This window comes from Engraulis encrasicolus, chromosome 24 (genome assembly GCF_034702125.1).
Source record: "Engraulis encrasicolus isolate BLACKSEA-1 chromosome 24, IST_EnEncr_1.0, whole genome shotgun sequence".
NCBI lineage: Eukaryota > Metazoa > Chordata > Actinopteri > Clupeiformes > Engraulidae > Engraulis > Engraulis encrasicolus.
The window spans coordinates 48,252,515-48,271,896 of record NC_085880.1 but is presented as its reverse complement, the minus strand read 5'-3'; the positions used below and the strand labels follow the sequence as shown (position 1 = coordinate 48,271,896).

At 44.0% G+C, this 19,382-nt stretch overlaps 1 protein-coding gene across 1 annotated transcript in view; it reads right to left on the bottom strand.

The window, feature by feature from the left end:
* Positions 1–9,829: 9,829 nt before the first annotated feature.
* The window catches only part of LOC134441137 (uncharacterized), a 64,730-nt gene continuing 55,177 nt past the window's right edge, over positions 9,830–19,382 (bottom strand). The window contains exon 12 of the mRNA XM_063191324.1: positions 9,830–10,011. Coding sequence (XP_063047394.1) covers positions 9,869–10,011 — 143 coding nt within the window. The 3' untranslated portion in view covers positions 9,830–9,868. The remainder of the gene's footprint in view (positions 10,012–19,382) is intronic.

Below are 19,382 nucleotides of genomic sequence, written 5' to 3'. Positions count from 1 at the left end.
CACACACACACACACACACACACACACACACACTGCTGCTGGTGTACTTGACAGACCTTTTTATATTTATTTTCTTCAAAATGCTACTATTACCATGTCAGAACGCTATAAAGGACTTTTTTTAGGAAAAGCACAAAAACACAACAAAATACCTCTTAATGTATGTCCTCTACAAGTCTTCTGTTGTCCAGTCTTGCACTTTAAATGTCTGTATGAGCACTGTCTATGTCCATACTGTCTTAAGTCCATGTATAAGTACTGTCTATGTCTATACTGTCTATGTCCTTACCTTAATTAGTCTATGTCTGTATGGGAAAGCAAGAAATGTAATTTCAAATTCTTTGTATGACCAGTGCATGTAAAGAAATTGACAATAAAACCTACTTGACTTGACTACAGTATGAGGTTAAAAAAAAGAAATGAACTATTTCTATAGTATGCACCGAATAGACCATTCTAAATAAGCAATGTTCATGCTAAAATGCATGGAATAAGTATGTGTGCCTTGCTTGTGAAGACAATGAGTAATGAGTAACGCAAAACACTTAATATTATAGACCATATAAGAATTGTCTTTGGGCAAGGGTAGTTAAGGCCGGGTGCCCCGAGGGGGGGGAAGGGTGTGACAAATTATGAGGGCCCGACAACTCTGACAGGGCCCCTGGAAGGATGCTGATAACATAACTTGTCATTTCGGGGCCAAAAATTTGAATTTTTCATGGGGCCCAACATTTTTAGCGCCACTTTTGCCTACAATATGTTGTCCATGAGCTGTCTGCTTTTGTTACCAATTGAGGTACTCCATGATTAGTATTAGGCGAGGGCTTGTTTCCAAATTCAGGAAAATACAATTTATCTCTGCCTACAGTACATATTTGGAAACCATTTCCTACATTCATTTGAACTAAATACAGTAGCCTGTACTGTTTTGAGTAATCTCTAATGCAGGGGTGGGTAATTAATTTGGCATGGAGAATACTGACCAAAAGGGCCAGATGTGGCAGGTAACTTGCCCGTGCAATAATAAGAAATAAGTGTACAATGACATGCAGTAACTTGTCAGCTTTGACATTCCTGCACATTACAACTAATTATAAATGATAATGTATTTAGATGTAGCCCATGCACTTGGTTTATTGCAAGACCCTTGCTTTAGGTAGCCATTTTAAGACTTTTGAGTGACTGTATGAATTTGGATTTTGGATTGGATGGTCTTTCATGTCAAGGGCCACATGAAATGGCTCAGCAGGCTGCATGTGGCCCCCGGGCCTGAGTTTGCCAACCTCTGCTGTAATGTGATTGTGATGAAAAAATAAATGATCCCACCCTCCACACAGTTTCTTATTCCCCCGGCCCATGGTCGTCCCCCCCCACACCCACACACACACTCCCCCACCCTCATAGCCGCTTCACCAACCCCCCCTCCCCCCCATTACCCCACTGTTAAATCCATACCCCACTCAATAAATTGCCAGTTCCATAGGCCTATTTAGGCCTACAGTTTTTTGGCGAAAGTTTTTTGGACGTTTTGTTACTGTCAACTGAGTTTTCGTCGCCTGACTCTATAGACCTTCCTTGTTTATCTTACTTTACTAGGATGTATAATCAAGACAATATATCATGATGTTATAGTGTTGCAAGTGCTGGTAGGTTCTGACAATTTGATTTGTGTCTCTGAGAAATTGACACATTTTTTTACTGCTGTCTTAGTAGGAAAAGGACACCTGCTGGACGTTTTATGCAATGACAGCTTGTGCATTCACAATGTGCTGCACTCACAATGTGCAAGTTCCTGATTGTTTTTTTTTTTTTTTTTTTTTTAATTATTATTATTCTTTTGTTTCACCATTACCTCAGTTTGACTCCCTGAAGAAGGCCTAACATGTCTAACAATGTAATGTTAATGTCTACCATGACAAAGCCATCACAATAAAGGCTTTTTAAGTGCCTTGGATTTTCTTCAGTTTCGCATCTTCAGTTTTTTTCCTATCTAAAGAGCACCTCAAACAAACTTTTTCAGACTACAGGAAGTGCTCCTGAGCTAACTTTTTTGAATGCTCAGGTCGCTGCTTTGCCCTCCTCACAGCGCAAATATTTTTAAACTGGAAACCTTCAAACTGAATAATATTTTTGGCCAATAAATTATACAACGAGATAAAAAATCCTGCAAAATTTCAGGATGTTATATATGGCTGCTAAGGATTTTTGTACTACTAACCATTTAGCAATGGTGGCCATCTTGAAAATTGCCCGCATATTTTAATTTGTGTGCCAGCCAGTGGCCATCAGAGAGCACCCCCACTCCTAAATGTCAAGGTTTTATTTCAAAGTAAATGGCTTTTACACTTTTCATTCATCAACACTGGCAGCCATCTTTAAAAATGACCACAATTTCTGACTGTTTAATTCCAAAAGGCCCTTAGATAGCCTATTTCTGCTAAATGTCATTAGACTAAACCATTTTTACATTCAGCATTTAGTAGGCCTAGCAATTGTGGTCATCTTCAAAAATGGCTGCCACGTATTTTTAATTTTTAAAAAAAAATCTAGACATGACCTTTTTTTTCCAAAACAGTGGCCCTCAGAAAGTATTTAGACCGAATGTTATGCAGTTTTATACCAGAGTAAACTATTTTTACACTAACTGCATAGTAACAATGAAGGCCATCTTGAAAAATGAATGCCATTTTAATTTGTGAAGTGAACCCCCCACCCCCTAAAAAAACAAACAAACAAAACAAAAACAGCAAAACAAAAAAGAAAAAGGCAGATCCTTTCCCCTGCGCTATTGCCTGTTTCCCCACCCATTTAAATCATGCATTTCCGCTCAGCTTTTAATTTGACATTTTGGCAACGGAGTTGTCGTTGCCTGACTCTGAGCCTGAGTCTGACTCTCACTCTGAGTTGGATCGCTGTACATTTTAGGACATTGGTCGTCGGCGTCGGCGTCGGCAAGAACTCTCAATCTCACTCTCTCATCAGTAGTGAAGGGGTGTGGCCAATTTACTGTTTGACACCGTCACTGAGGTATTGCGGTCGGGTAGACGGTATATCTAGTGGTGAGTCAACTTCGTGTCAAATGAGAACAGAGTTGAAGTTAGTCAATCTTCGTTGAGTCAGAAAAACACTTCAAGGCCGGTTGAGAACATAATTGTGGCTGAACACTTTGGGGCCGGCTGAGAACATAATGCGGCCGCTGTAATATATTTTGCGGCCGCGGCCCACCGGGACAAGTCCCCGATCTCCCGATGGTCACTCCGCGCCTGCTGACATGCAACTCCGACTCTGACTCTGACTCTGACATGCGACTCTGAGTCTGACTCTGACACTGACATGCGACTCTGACTCTGACTCTGACATGCGACTCTGAGTCTGACTCTGACTCTGACTCTGACATGCGACTCTAACTCTGACACTGACATGCGACTCTGAGTCTGACTCTGACATGCGACTCTGAGTCTGATTCTGACATGCGACTCTGAGTCTGACTCTGACATGCAACTCCGACTCCGACTCCAACTCCGACTCTGACATGCGACTCTGACATGCGACTCTAACATGCGACTCTGAGTCTGACTCTGACATGCAACTCCGACTCTGAGTCTGACTCTGACATGCGACTCCGACTCTGACACTGACATGTGACTCTGAGTCTGACTCTGACATGTGACTCTGAGTCTGATTCTGACATGCGACTCTGAGTCTGACTCTGACATGCGACTCCGACTCCGACTCCGACTCCAACTCCGACTCTGACACTGACATGCGACTCTGAGTCTGACTCTGACATGCGACTCTGAGTCTGATTCTGACATGCGACTCTGAGTCTGACTCTGACATGCAACTCCGACTCCGACTCCAACTCCGACTCTGACACTGACATGCGACTCTGACTCTGACATGCGACTCTGAGTCTGACTCTGACATGCGACTCTGAGTCTGACTCTGACATGCGACTCTGACTCTGACATGCGACTCTGACATGCGACACTGACATGCGACTCTGAGTCTGACTCTGACATGCGACTCTGACTCTGACATGCGACTCAGAGTCAGATTCAGAGTCGCATGTTAAGAGTTGCATGTCAGACTCAGACATGCGACTCTGACTCTGACATGCGACTCTGAGTCTGACTGTGATATGCGACTCTGAGTCTGACTCTGACATGCAACTCTGACTCTGACACTGACATGCGACTCTGACTCTGACTCTGACATGCGACTCTGAGTCTGACTCTGACATGCGACTCTTAACATGTGACTCTCTGTATGAATCCGACATGTGACTCTGACTCTGACACTGACATGTGACTCTGACTCTGACATGCGACTCTGAGTCTGACTCTAACATGCTACTCTGAGTCTGACTCTGACACTGACATGCGACTCTGACATGCGACTCTGAGTCTGACTCTGACATGCGACTCTTAACATGCAACTCTGAGTCTGACTCTGACATGCAACTCCGACACTGACATGCGACTCTGACTCTGACTCGCGACTCTGAGTCTGACTCTGACATGCGACTTTTAACATGCGACTCTGAGTCTGACTCTGACATGCGACTCTGACACTGACATGCGACTCTGACTCTGACTCTGACATGCGACTCTTAACATGCGACTCTGAGTCTGACTCTGAGTACGAGGATGTCCTAAAATGGACACCGTACCTGGGGCCAGGGAGCGGAGCGTTAAGAGCTCGTCTCGTCTCGTCTCCATCAGTGGAGGCCGGAGCTGCAGCAGAGCAGGCAGAGCCCACCACTGGTGCTGCCACAGGCCAGAGCAATTGATCACTGACAAAGAGTGTCATTAGCTGTAATGTGAGCGGGAAAATCCATTTGGATCCGCAGCATGTCTGAGTCTGACCCATTCCAACAACCTCCCCCCTCCCACAATCACCCAACCCTACCCAACTCCTCCCCCCACCCCGTTTTTTATAGTTGAGTGTATGAGGTTGGGTGGGGGGGGGGGGGGGGTATGGTGTGTTTTTTTAAGTTGAGTGGATGAGATTGGGGGGGTGTATGGTGTGTTTTTATAGTTGAGTGTATGAGGTTGGGGGTGTGTGTGGTGGTGGTGTTGGTGTGGATGAGGTTGGGGGAGTGTATGGTGGTGGTGTTGGAGCTGTTGGTAAAGGTAGCTTCATTGTGTGAAGAGTATCATTTTCATCAAAGCCATATGCATGGAGGCATGGATGAATGGGCTGAGATTAGCCTGTCTGAGTACAATGCATACAACGCGGTGGCGAAGGGCTATGGAACATACTGTATCTTTAATGTGTGTCAACAATAAGGAGCCCAGACTGTATCATCACATGACTCATCCCTTGATTCAAACATGTTAAAAGGGTTTGAATTTAGCAGCAGAATAACGACAGAGAAAGAGGTATGCTTAGAAAATTACTATGACTATGGGAAAAATGCATTGGGTCGTTACAATGACCATGAGAAAAATGCATTGGGTTTTACATGAATGAGGACAATTATTATTGGTGTGTTTGTATTATGTGTGGCTCTCTCCTTGATAAAACCCAAAATATCAGACAGAACAAAAAATTCATGAAGATCAATGTGACAAACAGTGACATTTAGTTGAGGTAAGTCTAGCTTTTTATTATTTGTTCAGCAAATAATTGGAGGCAATTTCATGAAGCCTGGGCAGCCTGTCCAGACCTTTAACAGCTGTGAAGTATATTTCAGAGTTGTCCTTCACACCCTTCCCAGTGCTGCATCGTCTTGGGTTAACACTTAGCATAACAGGTTGAAGCTTTATGTTGTAGACTTGCTGCAGACTTTCTAAGGGAAGATCCTGATTTGAAATGGCAAAACAAAAATGTAAATGGGGACATATTTCAGGTATATTTTGTGTTCGTGGAAATGCACTTGCTATCCAGATATTAGGGAGGCAAGATGAACAGCTCCATGGGCTTCAAAGAGGAGTATATTTCAGATGTGTTTCAGTGCAGCAGAACAGACTCTTGAAAACCGCTCGGCATGCCAGGTGAATTTCTTAAGCATGGACGCCATTTTGTTTGTAAAGCCTTTTTTCCCATTCTGGCTGAAACAAGTGCCTCAACTCTCACATGCCACATCTACAAATTAATGGGGCACCTAAGTCACGCCAGTCAACTTTCGATCCATGGGGCTGGAGCTCTTAAAATTTTTAATGCGAGTTAATGAAGCGAGTCAAGCTAAATTCTCATCCCGTTTGGCATGTGATCCGGATTTCACATATGATGACAGTGAATTTGAAAGGTTTGGATTTGCGTCGTAAGACCACTCATTTTCGGCACGCAAGAAACGTTATTTTACCTTTTGTGCAAAACTGTGTTGGAGACTACACGTGCGCCTCGCATATCTGACGTGAACCGAGGCACAGCCAACCCTACCGCTGCACCGTGGGTTAAGTGGCTGCACGTCGGACATGCGACGTCTGTTGTGTAGTCCAAATAATTACATATTTTTGCACACACACAACTCAAAAATCGCTTGCCAAGTGAAGTCAACAAGCACACCATTGGTTGTTATTAATTCTGAGGCACAGCATATGTGTGATCGACGGGGAAATGCGAGGTGGGTCGGAAAATAGCTTTGATCAGTCCATTACAGCCCAGTCAAAAGTTTTTGCGTTGCCAGCCCCATAAGCCGCCCGGAAGGGGTGGAGACTTAGGTGCCCCATAACCATGGCCTCTGGGGTTGAGTATCTTGCTCAAGGACACTTCAACACACAGCCAGAAGAAGCTGGCCCCCAACCAACCACGCTCCAGTACCCAGATGGGCAATCTGCATCCACTGCCACACTACTGCCATTTTCTGTTGGCGTTTTTACAATCTGTTTGATGTTTTTTTTCTCACTCAAATATCTCAATGTAACTCTTGTTCTTTTACAACAAACTCTAAGATTTTAAGTCATACCACTTGGTGTAGCAATAGCTTTCTTAACACCAATAGGCCTACTAATAAGCAACACTAGGCTGTACCAAGCTGTATTTAATTAGCTTCAATTGACTAATTGTTCATTGAAGGACTTGCAGCAAAAAAATTAAATGCTCGTCAATGGCAGCTGAACACCATAGAGGCAGAGCCCCCTTTGAGAAACACTATAATAGAGTAAACCCAACAACCATATTCGTACATGCCAGATGCTTATGACTCTCAGAGTTAGAGGAGACTAACGAGGTGAAAGATGGTATGTAAGCATGTACTGGCAGAGCATACAGAGCCCTATAATGTAAGGTGCCATAACACCCTTATGTGAAGACCAAAATAGATGTTAAGACAGAATCTAGAGTGTGTTACGACTACATGCAGGATCAGATCGACTCGAGAGGTTCTTTTAACTATCCTCGAAGTGGCCGACATGTTCACACTAACAAACAGACCGTTCGGGAAATGAGCGGGCACCAAGCAACACTTGTGACTATGTGCACATGTGAATCTATGGCTGAATGATATACTGTACCATAGGCTCACATAATGGTAGCCTATAAACTTGGGCCAACTCATAAAATACACATTGTTTAGTGGCGGCACTGGTGTGAGAGGTGGCGTCACCAGTGTGCTGGGAGGTGTGAAAACAGCAATGACATATGTAATGTCCCTGTCAAGGCTCTGTGATCTCCGTTAGGCTAACAAACACGTCTAGGGAGAAGTAGCAGGTGCGCCACAAGAAGGTAGTGTGAAGAAGCTGCCGTAGCTCAGACTGGCTACATGACAGCGCACGCTAATTAGACTCAGCGTGTTAGCATGGTACACTACAGGGTTTCAGCTAGCAGCTAGTCAACTGGTCAAGCAACACAAACACATGTGGGCAACACCTTGGCACGGTACGAATGCACTCAAAAAGAAATGTGTGCGAATGCACATAAACACTGCAAAAAAAATGAAAGCTATTTTTTCTAGTTTCAAGTATAAACATCTAGTCAAAATTATAAAACAAGTCTGAACCCATTCTTTGTAAAGGGTCGACTATCATTTCTCCAACAAAAGCACAAAATGATTCAATATAAGCACGATTTAAGCAGCATGAGCACTTTAATCGCACTTTCACTGGTAACTGCAAAACAAAAAGGAAGTCCCTTTCTGGTGATCAGTGTAATGGCAAAACACAGGAGCAGTCTCAAATAACAAATTAATGCCAGAATCACACCAAATCCCGCTTAGCCTCTTTATTTCAAGACAAATCTACCGCCTTTTAGACATTCAATTGGTCTATTAAAAAAAAAAACCTACAAAGAAAGGATTAAGTTAAATTGTTGATAAAAAAAATATTGTTATTACTCAAAATACTTATTATAAGACATACAATGAATAGTGGCAGTGTATTGCATATTCCACATCACTCCTTGTTTGAATAGTTGCAAACTCATTTTCCAATAGTCCATTTCTTTACAACGTGCACTGACACACAGATGCAGGAACACACATACACACACACACACGGAAACACATGCACACACACACGTACACACACACATTTCTCATAATTTGCAAGGTTCAAACTTGCACAGTCCATCCACAGTACACAGTACCCCATTAGAATAAGTGTGTTTGGGCCATTTGGCCTTGCTGCCTGCATACGTATTGGTGCCAGGAGAGTCTGGCTAGCACAGACCAGACCTTGATGAAAACATGATTATTCTGCTCCAGAAGCTATGCCAGAATTGCCTGATGAATGCAGGATGATCTGAACTGGTGTTGGTGGTGGTGTTTCTGTCTGTCCGTGAGTGTGTGTGTGTGTGCGTGTGTGTGTGTGTGGTACACTAGTGGGCATGCGTGTGTGTGTGTGTAACTGTGCATGTGTTTATACGTGTATGTGCACTCATTTCCCACCCAGTGCTAGTGGTAGCTCTCGCTCTGATTCTGTGTAATGAATGAATGTATGTATGTGTGAGAGTGAGTGAGTGTGTGGGTGAGTGAGTGTGTGTGTGTGCGTGCGTGCGTGTGTGTGTGTGTGCACTAGAGGTAGCTGTTATGTAGCTCAGGCATTCAGGGTCTGCACAAGATCCTTCGAATTACCTCAGTGTGTTTCCACAGAGTCAGAAAAGGCAACTTGCCAAAGGCATTTGGGATGAGTTTCGCTTCATGAACAAACAGCTTTGTGAAGGCCGTGTTTTACATTCACTACAGTGTAACTGTTGCTCTACAGAAAAAAACATTTTGATTTACATACTGTATGTCTGTTTTCTTAAAAATGTTTAAGAAAAAATAACTAAAAAATGTAGGCCTAAAATACGGCGGTACATATCACAGAATCGGGATGCTCATGTATCGTATGGCGAAGTGGTTTGCAAAACCCACCCCTAGAGCTCAGTGTGTTTCCACATGAGTTAGAAAGACAGTTCTCAAGGGACGTCTTGTTGTTTAGCCACTTCATTTGATGAGTAAAACTAATCGAGTGTCACAGAAGTGGCAATTTGGAAGATGAAACTGGTTTTCAAGTGACTACTGGATTAGGACATTAATTTGCAACAAACAAGCAAACGAGAGAGGGTGGTGGTGGGGTAGGTTTGGCGAAACACAAGGGAGAGGGTGGTGGTGGCATTGGGGTAGGGGTGGTGAAATGCATAGATGAGTGGGACGGGGAGTTAGAAACTAAGAAAGGAGGAAAGAAAGAAAGAAAGAAAGAAAGAAAGAAAGAAAGAAAGAAAGAAAGAAAGAAAGAAAGAAAGAAAGAAAGAAAGAAAGAAAGAAAGAAAGAAAGAAAGAAAGAAAGAAAGAAAGAAAGAAAGAAACTAAGAAATAAAGAAAGGGAGAACAAGTGAGAAGAGATAGTAGATGAGTGGGATGGGGAGTTAGAAACTAAGAAAGAAGGGAGAGTAAGTGAGAAGAGACAGTAGATGAGTGGGACGGGGAGCGAGGAGGTTCCTCCTACCTGACGGCGTTGTCCATGCGTGAGACGGTGAGGTAGGCGGCCAGGTTAGCCGTGTAGGACGAGCAGACGATCAGGGTGAAGAGCCACCAGCTGCCCATGACGATCCGCAACGCCACCGAACTCATGATGGAGTCACCGCCTGGAGAACAGGAAACAGGAAATAGACACAGAGTCACGTCTGGAGAACAGGAAACAGGAAATAGACACAGTCACGTCTGGAGAACAGGAAACAGGAAATAGACACAGAGAGTCACGTCCCATAACCCACTCCAATCAACAGTCTAACACAACTAACTAACTTCTAACTTCTCTCTCCGTCTCTGTCTCTGTCTCTGTCTCCCCCCCCTTTCTCTCTCTTTCTCTTTCTCTCTCTCTCTCTCTCTCTCTCTCTCTCTCTCTCTCTCTCTCTCTCTCTCTCTCTCTCTCTCTCTCTCTCTCTCTCTCTCTCTCTCCACAGTTCTCCTTTGTTTTAACTTTTCCAGTGGCTTTGCAGCTCAGGGCTCGCTCTTCAAATTGACGCACGGTAGATTTTCTAAAATGTCAGTATGGGATTTCTACTGTGTGGATAAAGTCAAAGAAATGTCAGCAGAGAGAAAAAAGAGGGATAAAAGAGAGAGAACATTATTATAGAAGATTCGACCAGCTCATCAAAACCTCTGTGTGTGTGTGTGTGTGTGTGTGTGTGTGTGTGTGTGTGTGTGTGTGTGTGTGTGTGTGTGTGTGTGTGTGTGTGTGTGTGTGTGTGTGTGTGTGTGTGTGTGTGTGTGTGTGTGTGTGTGTGTGTGTGTGTGTGCATGTGTGTTCCTGTGCTTGTTCCTGTGTGTGTGTGTTTTCTGAGATGTCTCAACAGCAGTATAGTAGTGAGTGGTGTGCTGCGATCCTGGACGAGGAGACTGAAGAGAGAGCTGAAGAGAGAGCTGAAGAGAGAGCTGAAGAGAGACTCCACTTGAGCAGGAGGCAGCCAAGGGCAGTCAGGCCTCCTCAAGGGCAGTCAGGCCTCCTCAAGGGCAGGCAGGCCTCCTCAAGGGCAGGCAGGCCTCCTCAAGGACAGTCAGGCCTCCTCAAGGTCAGTCAGGCCTCCTTGGGTCTCTTTAGGGCAGTCAGGTGGGGTGTGGAGGAGGGAGAGGAGGGAGAGGTGGAGTGAGGAGGAGGGAGAGAAGGGAGAGGAGGGAGAGGTGGGCGGTCAAAATGGCCATACTAAAGTGGTCTGGCTATGAGTGTGTGTGTGTGTGTGTGTGTGTGTGTGTGTGTGTGTGTGTGTGTGTGTGTGTGTGTGTGTGTGTGTGTGTGTGTGGTGCTAAAGTAGTCTGGGCCGCTGTAACGCCGCATTATGTAATAACGGTGCAATATGTAATAATGTAACAAATTATTACATAATGTGGTGACAATTGCCGCATTGTGTAATAATTTACGCATTTCGTAATAAATTTCTTGAACGCATTTCGTAATAACTTTTTTCTCATCTTGTAATAAATTATTACAAAATGCGAAATTTATTACGGAATGCGGCCGTAACTTTTTTTTTTGATGGAAATGTAATAACATGGTGCATTATGTGATAATCTATATGGATATGTTTTTTCTGCACTTGGATTCAATACACACATAGTCTCAGTGACATGGTAGTCACTGCCCTCTCTCTCTCTCATTCTTCTCAGTTCTCAAACTGCTCGAGAGTCGTGAATGATGCGGTTAAAACCGTTAAGAAATCATTTCACAACTTGTGTGTGTGTGTGTGAGAGAGAGAGAGAGAGAGAGAGAGAGAGAGAGAGAGAGAGAGAGAGAGAGAGAGTGTGTGTGTGCGTGTGTGTGTGTGTGCGTGTGTGTGTGTGTGTGCGCGCGGTGTGTGTCCGCTGTCCGCTGACGCACGGAGACAAACCTGGCCCATATTGATCCGACGTGTTCTACCGACATACTAAGCACCGCAGAGAATAGGCCAGGTTCTAATATTGTAACACCTTTCCAGACCTATAGGCTAAATTTCAAGAAGTGAAATGGCCTTAAACAGTGGCAGTATCCACCAGATACCGTCTGAACCGTTTTATTATTTAAAATAATAATCATATATTTTTTTTGTAGGTTTCCTCCATGTCAATGCGCTGCAGCAGCGCCATGAGGGTGTGCCAGACCGTTATTATGTGGCTCTTCATTAGGTTTCAAAATAACATTGTTAACCTAATAGAATGTCTGATTGATATGAACTCTATTTGTGCATATAGCATATTTAATTTTATGTTTTCGATGTGTTTCCCTCATTGTGGAGATTCTCGGTTGGATCCAGAGTCCTGCGTTGGGTAGGCTATGTGTAGCCAAAAGAATCCCCCTCCCTATCACAGAGCTATCGCGCACTACCCACCACCGACTGTTTTTATTGCCCCAATCCCCCACACTTCGTTTGCACAGTAAGATTGTCATTATTAGGGTATGTCACATGACTTTTTTGGAGTTTATTAACGCTGCTGTACTGGCCTATAGCCTAGAAACTTGACTGTGACTTTATGGCGCTTCGTTTTTGTCAAAAAAAAAACCCGATATGCTTCCGAAGCATAACCTGACACGGTGGTTTTGAACTGCTGGAGAGAGTGAACCTCTTTCTCCAGGCCCACATAGTATCCACATTTCCATCTTTTTTTCTGAAGTTGATGACTGCTTCGTACCTCTGTCAGTAACCGAATCCCTTCCGACGTTGTGTCTTTTGCGCATGGAGTGGACAGTGTGCCAAATTGGGTCGTAGCAATGTTTTAACTAACCTATATGCAGTAGCCTACACTCACGAGGGATGACCAGGATTTGAAACAAACAGGTTTGATTCTTGCGGTGATTGCTGATAGCCAGCTGGTCCAGCGGTGGATTGCGTGTCGTAACCCTAGCCTACACAAAACCAGGCGAGACTCGCTCTTGAAGACAACATTGCTCTGCGAGAAAGATCATCCCTGTCTTCCTGGCGATTCATCCCCTTTGTCATCGTCCCTCTTTTCCTGTTAGTAATTTGGACCTGGCATGTTTATCCCCGTAATTTGTAAAACCGGCAATCAAACGTGCGCGCAGCACTTTACAAAGACGCAGGTATCCTCTCTATCAAAGGAACGCTTTCTCCGCGTGTGGTGTGCTAGATCTTCCGTATACTCATGGATTGGCAAGACATGTTGGGAGACTTCAATTCAATTCAATTTACTCCCGATTTTGTAGAGATATTATGCTATTCAGCAAAATGTCAGGACCACGTCAACGTTAGTTTGGCAAATAGCCTAACGTTGGCATGCTGATGCAAGCTTGACGGTGGAACAAGACGCATGCAAATAATAATCGATCTACTTCCCCAAGCATAGCCTACTGAAAATGTCCAGCATGTCCAACGTGTTTTACACATTCAAATAGGCCTACTCCCACTAAAGACATCTCCCAAACTCAACGACGAGTGCTGCCAGTGCACATTTCGCCCCTAGCACCACACACGTGGACAGCTCGCAATGCAAAAATAGATAGGCTAGGTAATATTTGTGCTGACATTTTTGTTTCAGTTTTGTAACGAGGATTATAGCAGCTGAAGACTTGATTTCTTCTAGCCTACGGGAATACTTTTTTAGTTTGGTATAATTACGGACAATGCAAATAACTGTTTTTTGTGACATGCGGACATTTTTGGAGGGAATATAATCGAAAGTTCCGCCGCCTGGTTTATTGTTTTGTGACGTGCATGTGGATGAGCTTTATTGAAGTTTCATGTAATAGGCCTACTGAACTGAAATTGAAAATAGGCTATATGCCATTTTTACAACATGGCATTTTTCTCGGGTGCTATGAGTTATTGTTTTGCATCGAGTAGGAAACGTTTGACGCCATGCCACTCACAGTGAGTGACCATATTATTTCTCATCATTGTCGGCAAAGGGTAGGGCCTCAACCATCGCCTATTGTATAGTTTGGTCTTTTGTAGCCTGTAAGCCAATCCCCTCGTGAAACTAACGCGCTTCACATAAGAGTAGTGCCGCGGTTTCAGCACCATGGACAGAGGGCGCAAGTCCATTTAGGCGGCAGGCATAGGCCTATCGTTACTCCACGGCAAATGCCGTTTTTGGGAAAAATATTTAAGTAGTCGCTATTTCTAAGTAGCCTATGTAATGGTCTACTTTGAGACTGTTTTAGATTTGCCTATGAAATGCATCTCTCATGTGAAAGCAAAGGAGAGATAGGCCTAGATATCGCCCCCCTGTTTATAATCGCAAATTACGCATGGCCACAGACAGCGCGGAGACCCAGAACAGTTTCATATTCTAGATAAACCGATAGACCCGCTGATCTGTCTTTCTTAATACACAATGCACAAACACAGTAATAGACCATTTTCAATAGCCCACATACAATATAACTGTCCACTTTTCCCAGCCTCTCTACTACAACCAAAATGGTTGGTAAGCCTACATCCACAAGCGAGAGCTGAGCCAGAACTTTAGTTGGACTCCTTCTATCTACGTCATGAGGCTCTGCCAGCGAGGAGCCCAATACTTCAGAAGTAGCTGTAAATTTCACATATATGTTTCAAAACACCTCTCCTGACAACATCCAGTAGGCCTATATATTTAGTTATAAATTTAACCTAAACGTTACCCTTTAAGTCCCATCTTGGCTCTTTGGAAATAGTCTTACCATTCCAAAGGCTACTTAGAAATAGCGACTATTTTAATATTTTCCCCAAAACGACATGAATCAAATCCCACGAAAAGACCAGCCATTACAAGTGACTCGTGGGGAGCTGTCCAAGCTCGTGGTGCTTAATTTTTCCCGATATTTCCCCATTGCTGGGAACTGGCAAGTAGTCATAGTTCCAGACTTGATAGACTTGATAGAATTCCAGAACGTTACTAACGGTCGCACACCTCTCAAAATCCATTCGCACTTGGATCATGGCATCCTTCACAGCACTGCAACAGTCCTGAGGCAAGATGTATAAAGGTATGGGCTTCTTTTTAATTTTGATAACAAACAAAAAAAATCTGATCTCAGAAGAATTTGTGGTAACTCTTTATAGTGAAATGTCTTGGCTTGTGTAGACGGCTGATCCCTCATTATAGGCTAGGGGGGAGCCTAACCACCATACTGACACTTTTTTGATACCGCCATTCCGATAGGCCTTGGCTTGGCTTAAGGCGTCCAACGTGTGTGTTAGGCACTATCAAAGAGACATCTTTTTGTCGAAACAGAAGAAGCTTTTTTACAAACAGGGAGCTCTGTTAAGACCATGTGCAGTGCAGCCAAAAAGGGGTCGTCTTGTTTTCTTGGGCAATAGGGAAAAATAATGATAGGCTATGCCTAATAATAATAATAATAATAATAATAATAATAATAATATTGCCAAAATAATGTTCTGACTTTTATCTAAATTATTTGGTGATAGGCTATCCCTCACAACAGTGCAACAGCACATAGGCCTAATGGCGAGAGTTTTTCCCTCAGCACGTAGGCTAATGAAAGCTAATCGGACGTCTAATGACAGGTGGTGCTGACGGACAGCGCATGAGGGAAAGAAGTTGCAAACTTGATCGTGTTCGGTTTCTGGCTTTAGAAAATGAATCTGTATTGCAACAAATCTAGTTAGGCCTAGGTCTATATAGGCTATCCAAGATATTTAATTTAGACAGAATCCTTGCAAGCCGTGCAGCATCAACGTGGTCACTGTCTGCACTTGTTCCGTTGCCTGCCTCATAGCAGAGAAGGAATGGCTTGCTGTTGTTGAGGATTTGTAACGTGGATTATCGAAACTGAAGACTTGATTTCTTCTATTGATACCTTTTTGTTTGGTATAATTACGGACAATGCAAATAACTGATTTTTGTGACGTTCGTCCCGCCGCTTGGGTTATTGTTTTTCGCGTGCATGTGGATGAGCATAGGCTATTGAATTTGATTGAAAATGGGACATGTAATTTTTAACAAGAGTGGCATTTTTCTCGGGTGCTATGACTTCTTGACAGTCTCCGCACGGGCAAAAAGCACCATGGTCAGACCCTGGCGCGCAAGGTCATGTAGGCAGACATGAAAGACTCACTACTCCACGGGCAAATATCGGGAAAAATTAAGCACCACCAGCATGGACAGCTCCCCACGAGTCACTTATAATGGTTGGTCTTTTCCTGGGATTTGATTCATGTCGTTTGGAGGAAAATATTAAAATAGCCTTTGTAATGGTAAGAATATTTCCAAAGAGCCAAGATGGGGCTTAAGATCAATATGGGCCAGGTTTGTCTCCGTGCGTACACACACACACACACACACACACACACACACTCTCTCTCTCTCTCTCTCTCTCTCTCTCTCTCTCTCTCTCTCTCTCTCTCTCTCTCTCTCTGTACTATTTAATGTCGCTGTAAATTGGTGTAATGTAGCAGAAAGTGCGAGACATTCGCCCTACTCGTTGCACGCAACAAGTTGTGAAATGATTTCTTAACGGTTTTAACCGCATCATTCGCGGCTCTCGAGCAGTTTGAGAACTGAGAAGAATGAGAGAGAGAGAGGGCAGTGACTACCATGTCACTGAGACTATGTGTGTATTGAATCCAAGTGCAGAAAAAACATATCCATATAGATTATTACATAATGCACCATGTTATTACATTTCCATCAAAAAAAAAAGTTGCGGCCGCATTCCGTAATAAATTTCGCATTTTGTAATAATTTATTACAAGATGAGAAAAAAGTTATTACGAAATGCGTTCAAGAAATGTATTACGAAATGCGTAAATTATTACACAATGCGGCAATTGTCACCACATTATGTAATAATTTGTTACATTATTACATATTGCACCGTTATTACATAATGCGGCGTTACAGCCTGCCTACACAAATCCATTCAATTATCATCTGGACGTCACCCACCTTTCCTCTCTTCTTCTTCTTCTCTCTCTCTCTCTCTCTCTTTCTCTCTCTCTCTATCTCTCTCTCTCTCTCTCTCCTCTCTCTCTCTCTCTCTCTCTCTCTCTCTCTCTCTCTTTCTCTCTCTCTCTCTCTCCCTTGTTCGGTCCTCTCCTTGTCTCTCTTCCTCTCTCTTGCTTCTCTTCCCTGTTTCTCCCTCTCTCCCTGTCTTTCTCTCTCTATCCTCTCTCTGTTTCTCTCTTGTCATGATTCATTAAAACAGTGCAAAAGCTAACCTACCGTGCAATAAAGTAGTACTAATAACAGTAAAAAATACATTAAAAATAGAAAGAATCTCTCTCTCTCTCTCTCTCTCTCTCTCTCTCTCTCTCTCTCTCTCTCTCTCTCTCTCTCTGATTTTATGAACAGGCTAGCAAAGTGGATAACTGCCACCCAATCTAAATATGAGACGTGTTCCAATTGCCCAAACAAGTTGCCAAATGTGCTGAAAGTTGGAGCTTTTTATCCGCTTCCAAGCTTTTAAAAAAAGAGAAAAGAAACAGAAAAAGAAAAACATGTCCTTTAATTTAGTGGTGATGTCAAACGGTTTGCATCAGGTTCCAAACCGCAGTGCCTATGCCATGCCCTTGAGTAAAACAATAGCAGAGTGAAATGACAATAACAGAAAGCCTGGAGCTCGTAAGCCTGCAAAAAGAGAAGAAAGGTTTTACGAAAGAGAGAGAAACAAAGCGACAGAGAGACAGAGAGAGAGTGAGGGACAGAGGGGGAGAGAGCTAGAGAGAGAGAGAGAGAGAGAGCTAGAGAGTAAGAGAGAGAGAGAGAGCGAGAGAGAGAGAGAGAGAGAACGAGACTGAGTGAGAGAGAGAGAGAGGGAGCAAAAGATGGCAGCCGTGGTAGCTTCCCTGAGCGATGGCCACTTGGCTTCTTTTCTTTTTTTGCGTTTTCAAAAGCAAGAGGGGCCCAGAGCCAGACTTTGATAGATCCAGCTGTGAGGGTTCGCTGACACTGCTGAAGCTCCCATTTATCCAAATCTCACACGCCTGCACCCCAACCAGCACACACCTCGTAATCTCAAAGCCACAAGCACGCACACACGCACGCACATACACACACACACACACGCACGCACATACACACACACACACACACCTCGTACTCTCCCCCACGCCTGGACCCCAACCAGCCCACACCTCATACTCTCCCCCCATGAAAGGCACCTTTGGAGAGAAGAGAAGAGAAGAGAAGAGAAGAGAGGGGAAGAGAACAGAATGGAACAGAGCAGAGGCCTCCAGAATGATGTGTCCATGGCGTTCACAAAAGAAGAACAAAAACAAGGTAACTGAAATAAAGGCCTAGAGGGCAGAATGAATGGCTATGCAAATAGCAAGGTGGGCCTGCCCACAGTAATATTTCATGAACAGCTTGCTCATTTATATTTATTGACTCAGACTTATTTTATGTCTACCACACCGACAAAACTCTGAATTTTCCTCTTTTTGCCTTATATTGCCTAAACCTCCAGAGCCTTAAAGGTTATTTTCTTTCATATTTTCCTCCTTTTTTTCTTTTCTTGCGCCCTTTCAAATATTTTTTCTTTTTTTTGCGTGTCATATTTGATATTCCGTAGCACTCCCGGCTACTTTGAATTCCGGAGTAGGCGGGTTGGGTGGGGGATTTTGTGGGTGTCGGGGGGTAGGTGGTTTTGTGGGTGTCGGGGGGTGGGGGTGGGTGGTTTTGTGGATGTAGGGGGGTAGGTGGTTTTGTGGGAGTCGGGGTGTCCTGAGATTAAAATCGTGTCCGTCCTTCAAAACTGCCGATATCTTCTGGTAACAGCCTGGAAGCAGAATGCAGGATGACGCAGATCCCCCCACCAATTTAGGACACAGCCTTGCCATGTGTGCATTTGGGCTGTGTGTGTGTGTGTGTGTGTGTGTGACTCTGTGTGACTCTGTGTGTGTGTGTGCGAGAGTGCATGCATGCGTAAGTGCGTGCGTGCCTGTGCGCATGCCTGTATGTCTGTATTCCTACATGTGTGTTTTCGTTTTTCTTCTTCGTCCCAAAATACCTCATGTCAGACGTGAGGGGGAGGCAATGAAGGCCATAGACTCTGGGGACCATAACCAACCTCATTCCCATGGAGGGACACACAGCACAGCGCAGCGCGTTGAGACACAGATGGTGAATGTGACACACCGACGAGCCGAGGAGGGAGACGGACCACACTGCCCACCGTACCTCCTGCCCCCCCTCAGCCTCTCCACAACCCCACTGCCCACTGTACCTCCTGCCCCCCCTGAGCATCTCCACAACCCTCCTGCCCCCCCTCAGCCTCTCCACAACCCCACCATCCGCTGGGAAATTGGTGATTCACATAAATATGTGTTGTGTTTGTCCTTACCATGAGTAAAAACATTGACGCCAGATGGGAAAAACAGTTACTTTTGCATCACTAATTCAACACAGAGTCAAACGTGGCACTCTTTTACAGTAGGTGGTTCTACTCTCTTCATGTGGTATTAACACGTAAATATTTACTGTCGTAAGCAACTGAAATTTGTTTTGGAGCTTCACGATTGTTAGAATTTAAACAGCTTTTCACTCTATGTTGAATTCTGAGATGTTCTCAATGTACTTAAAG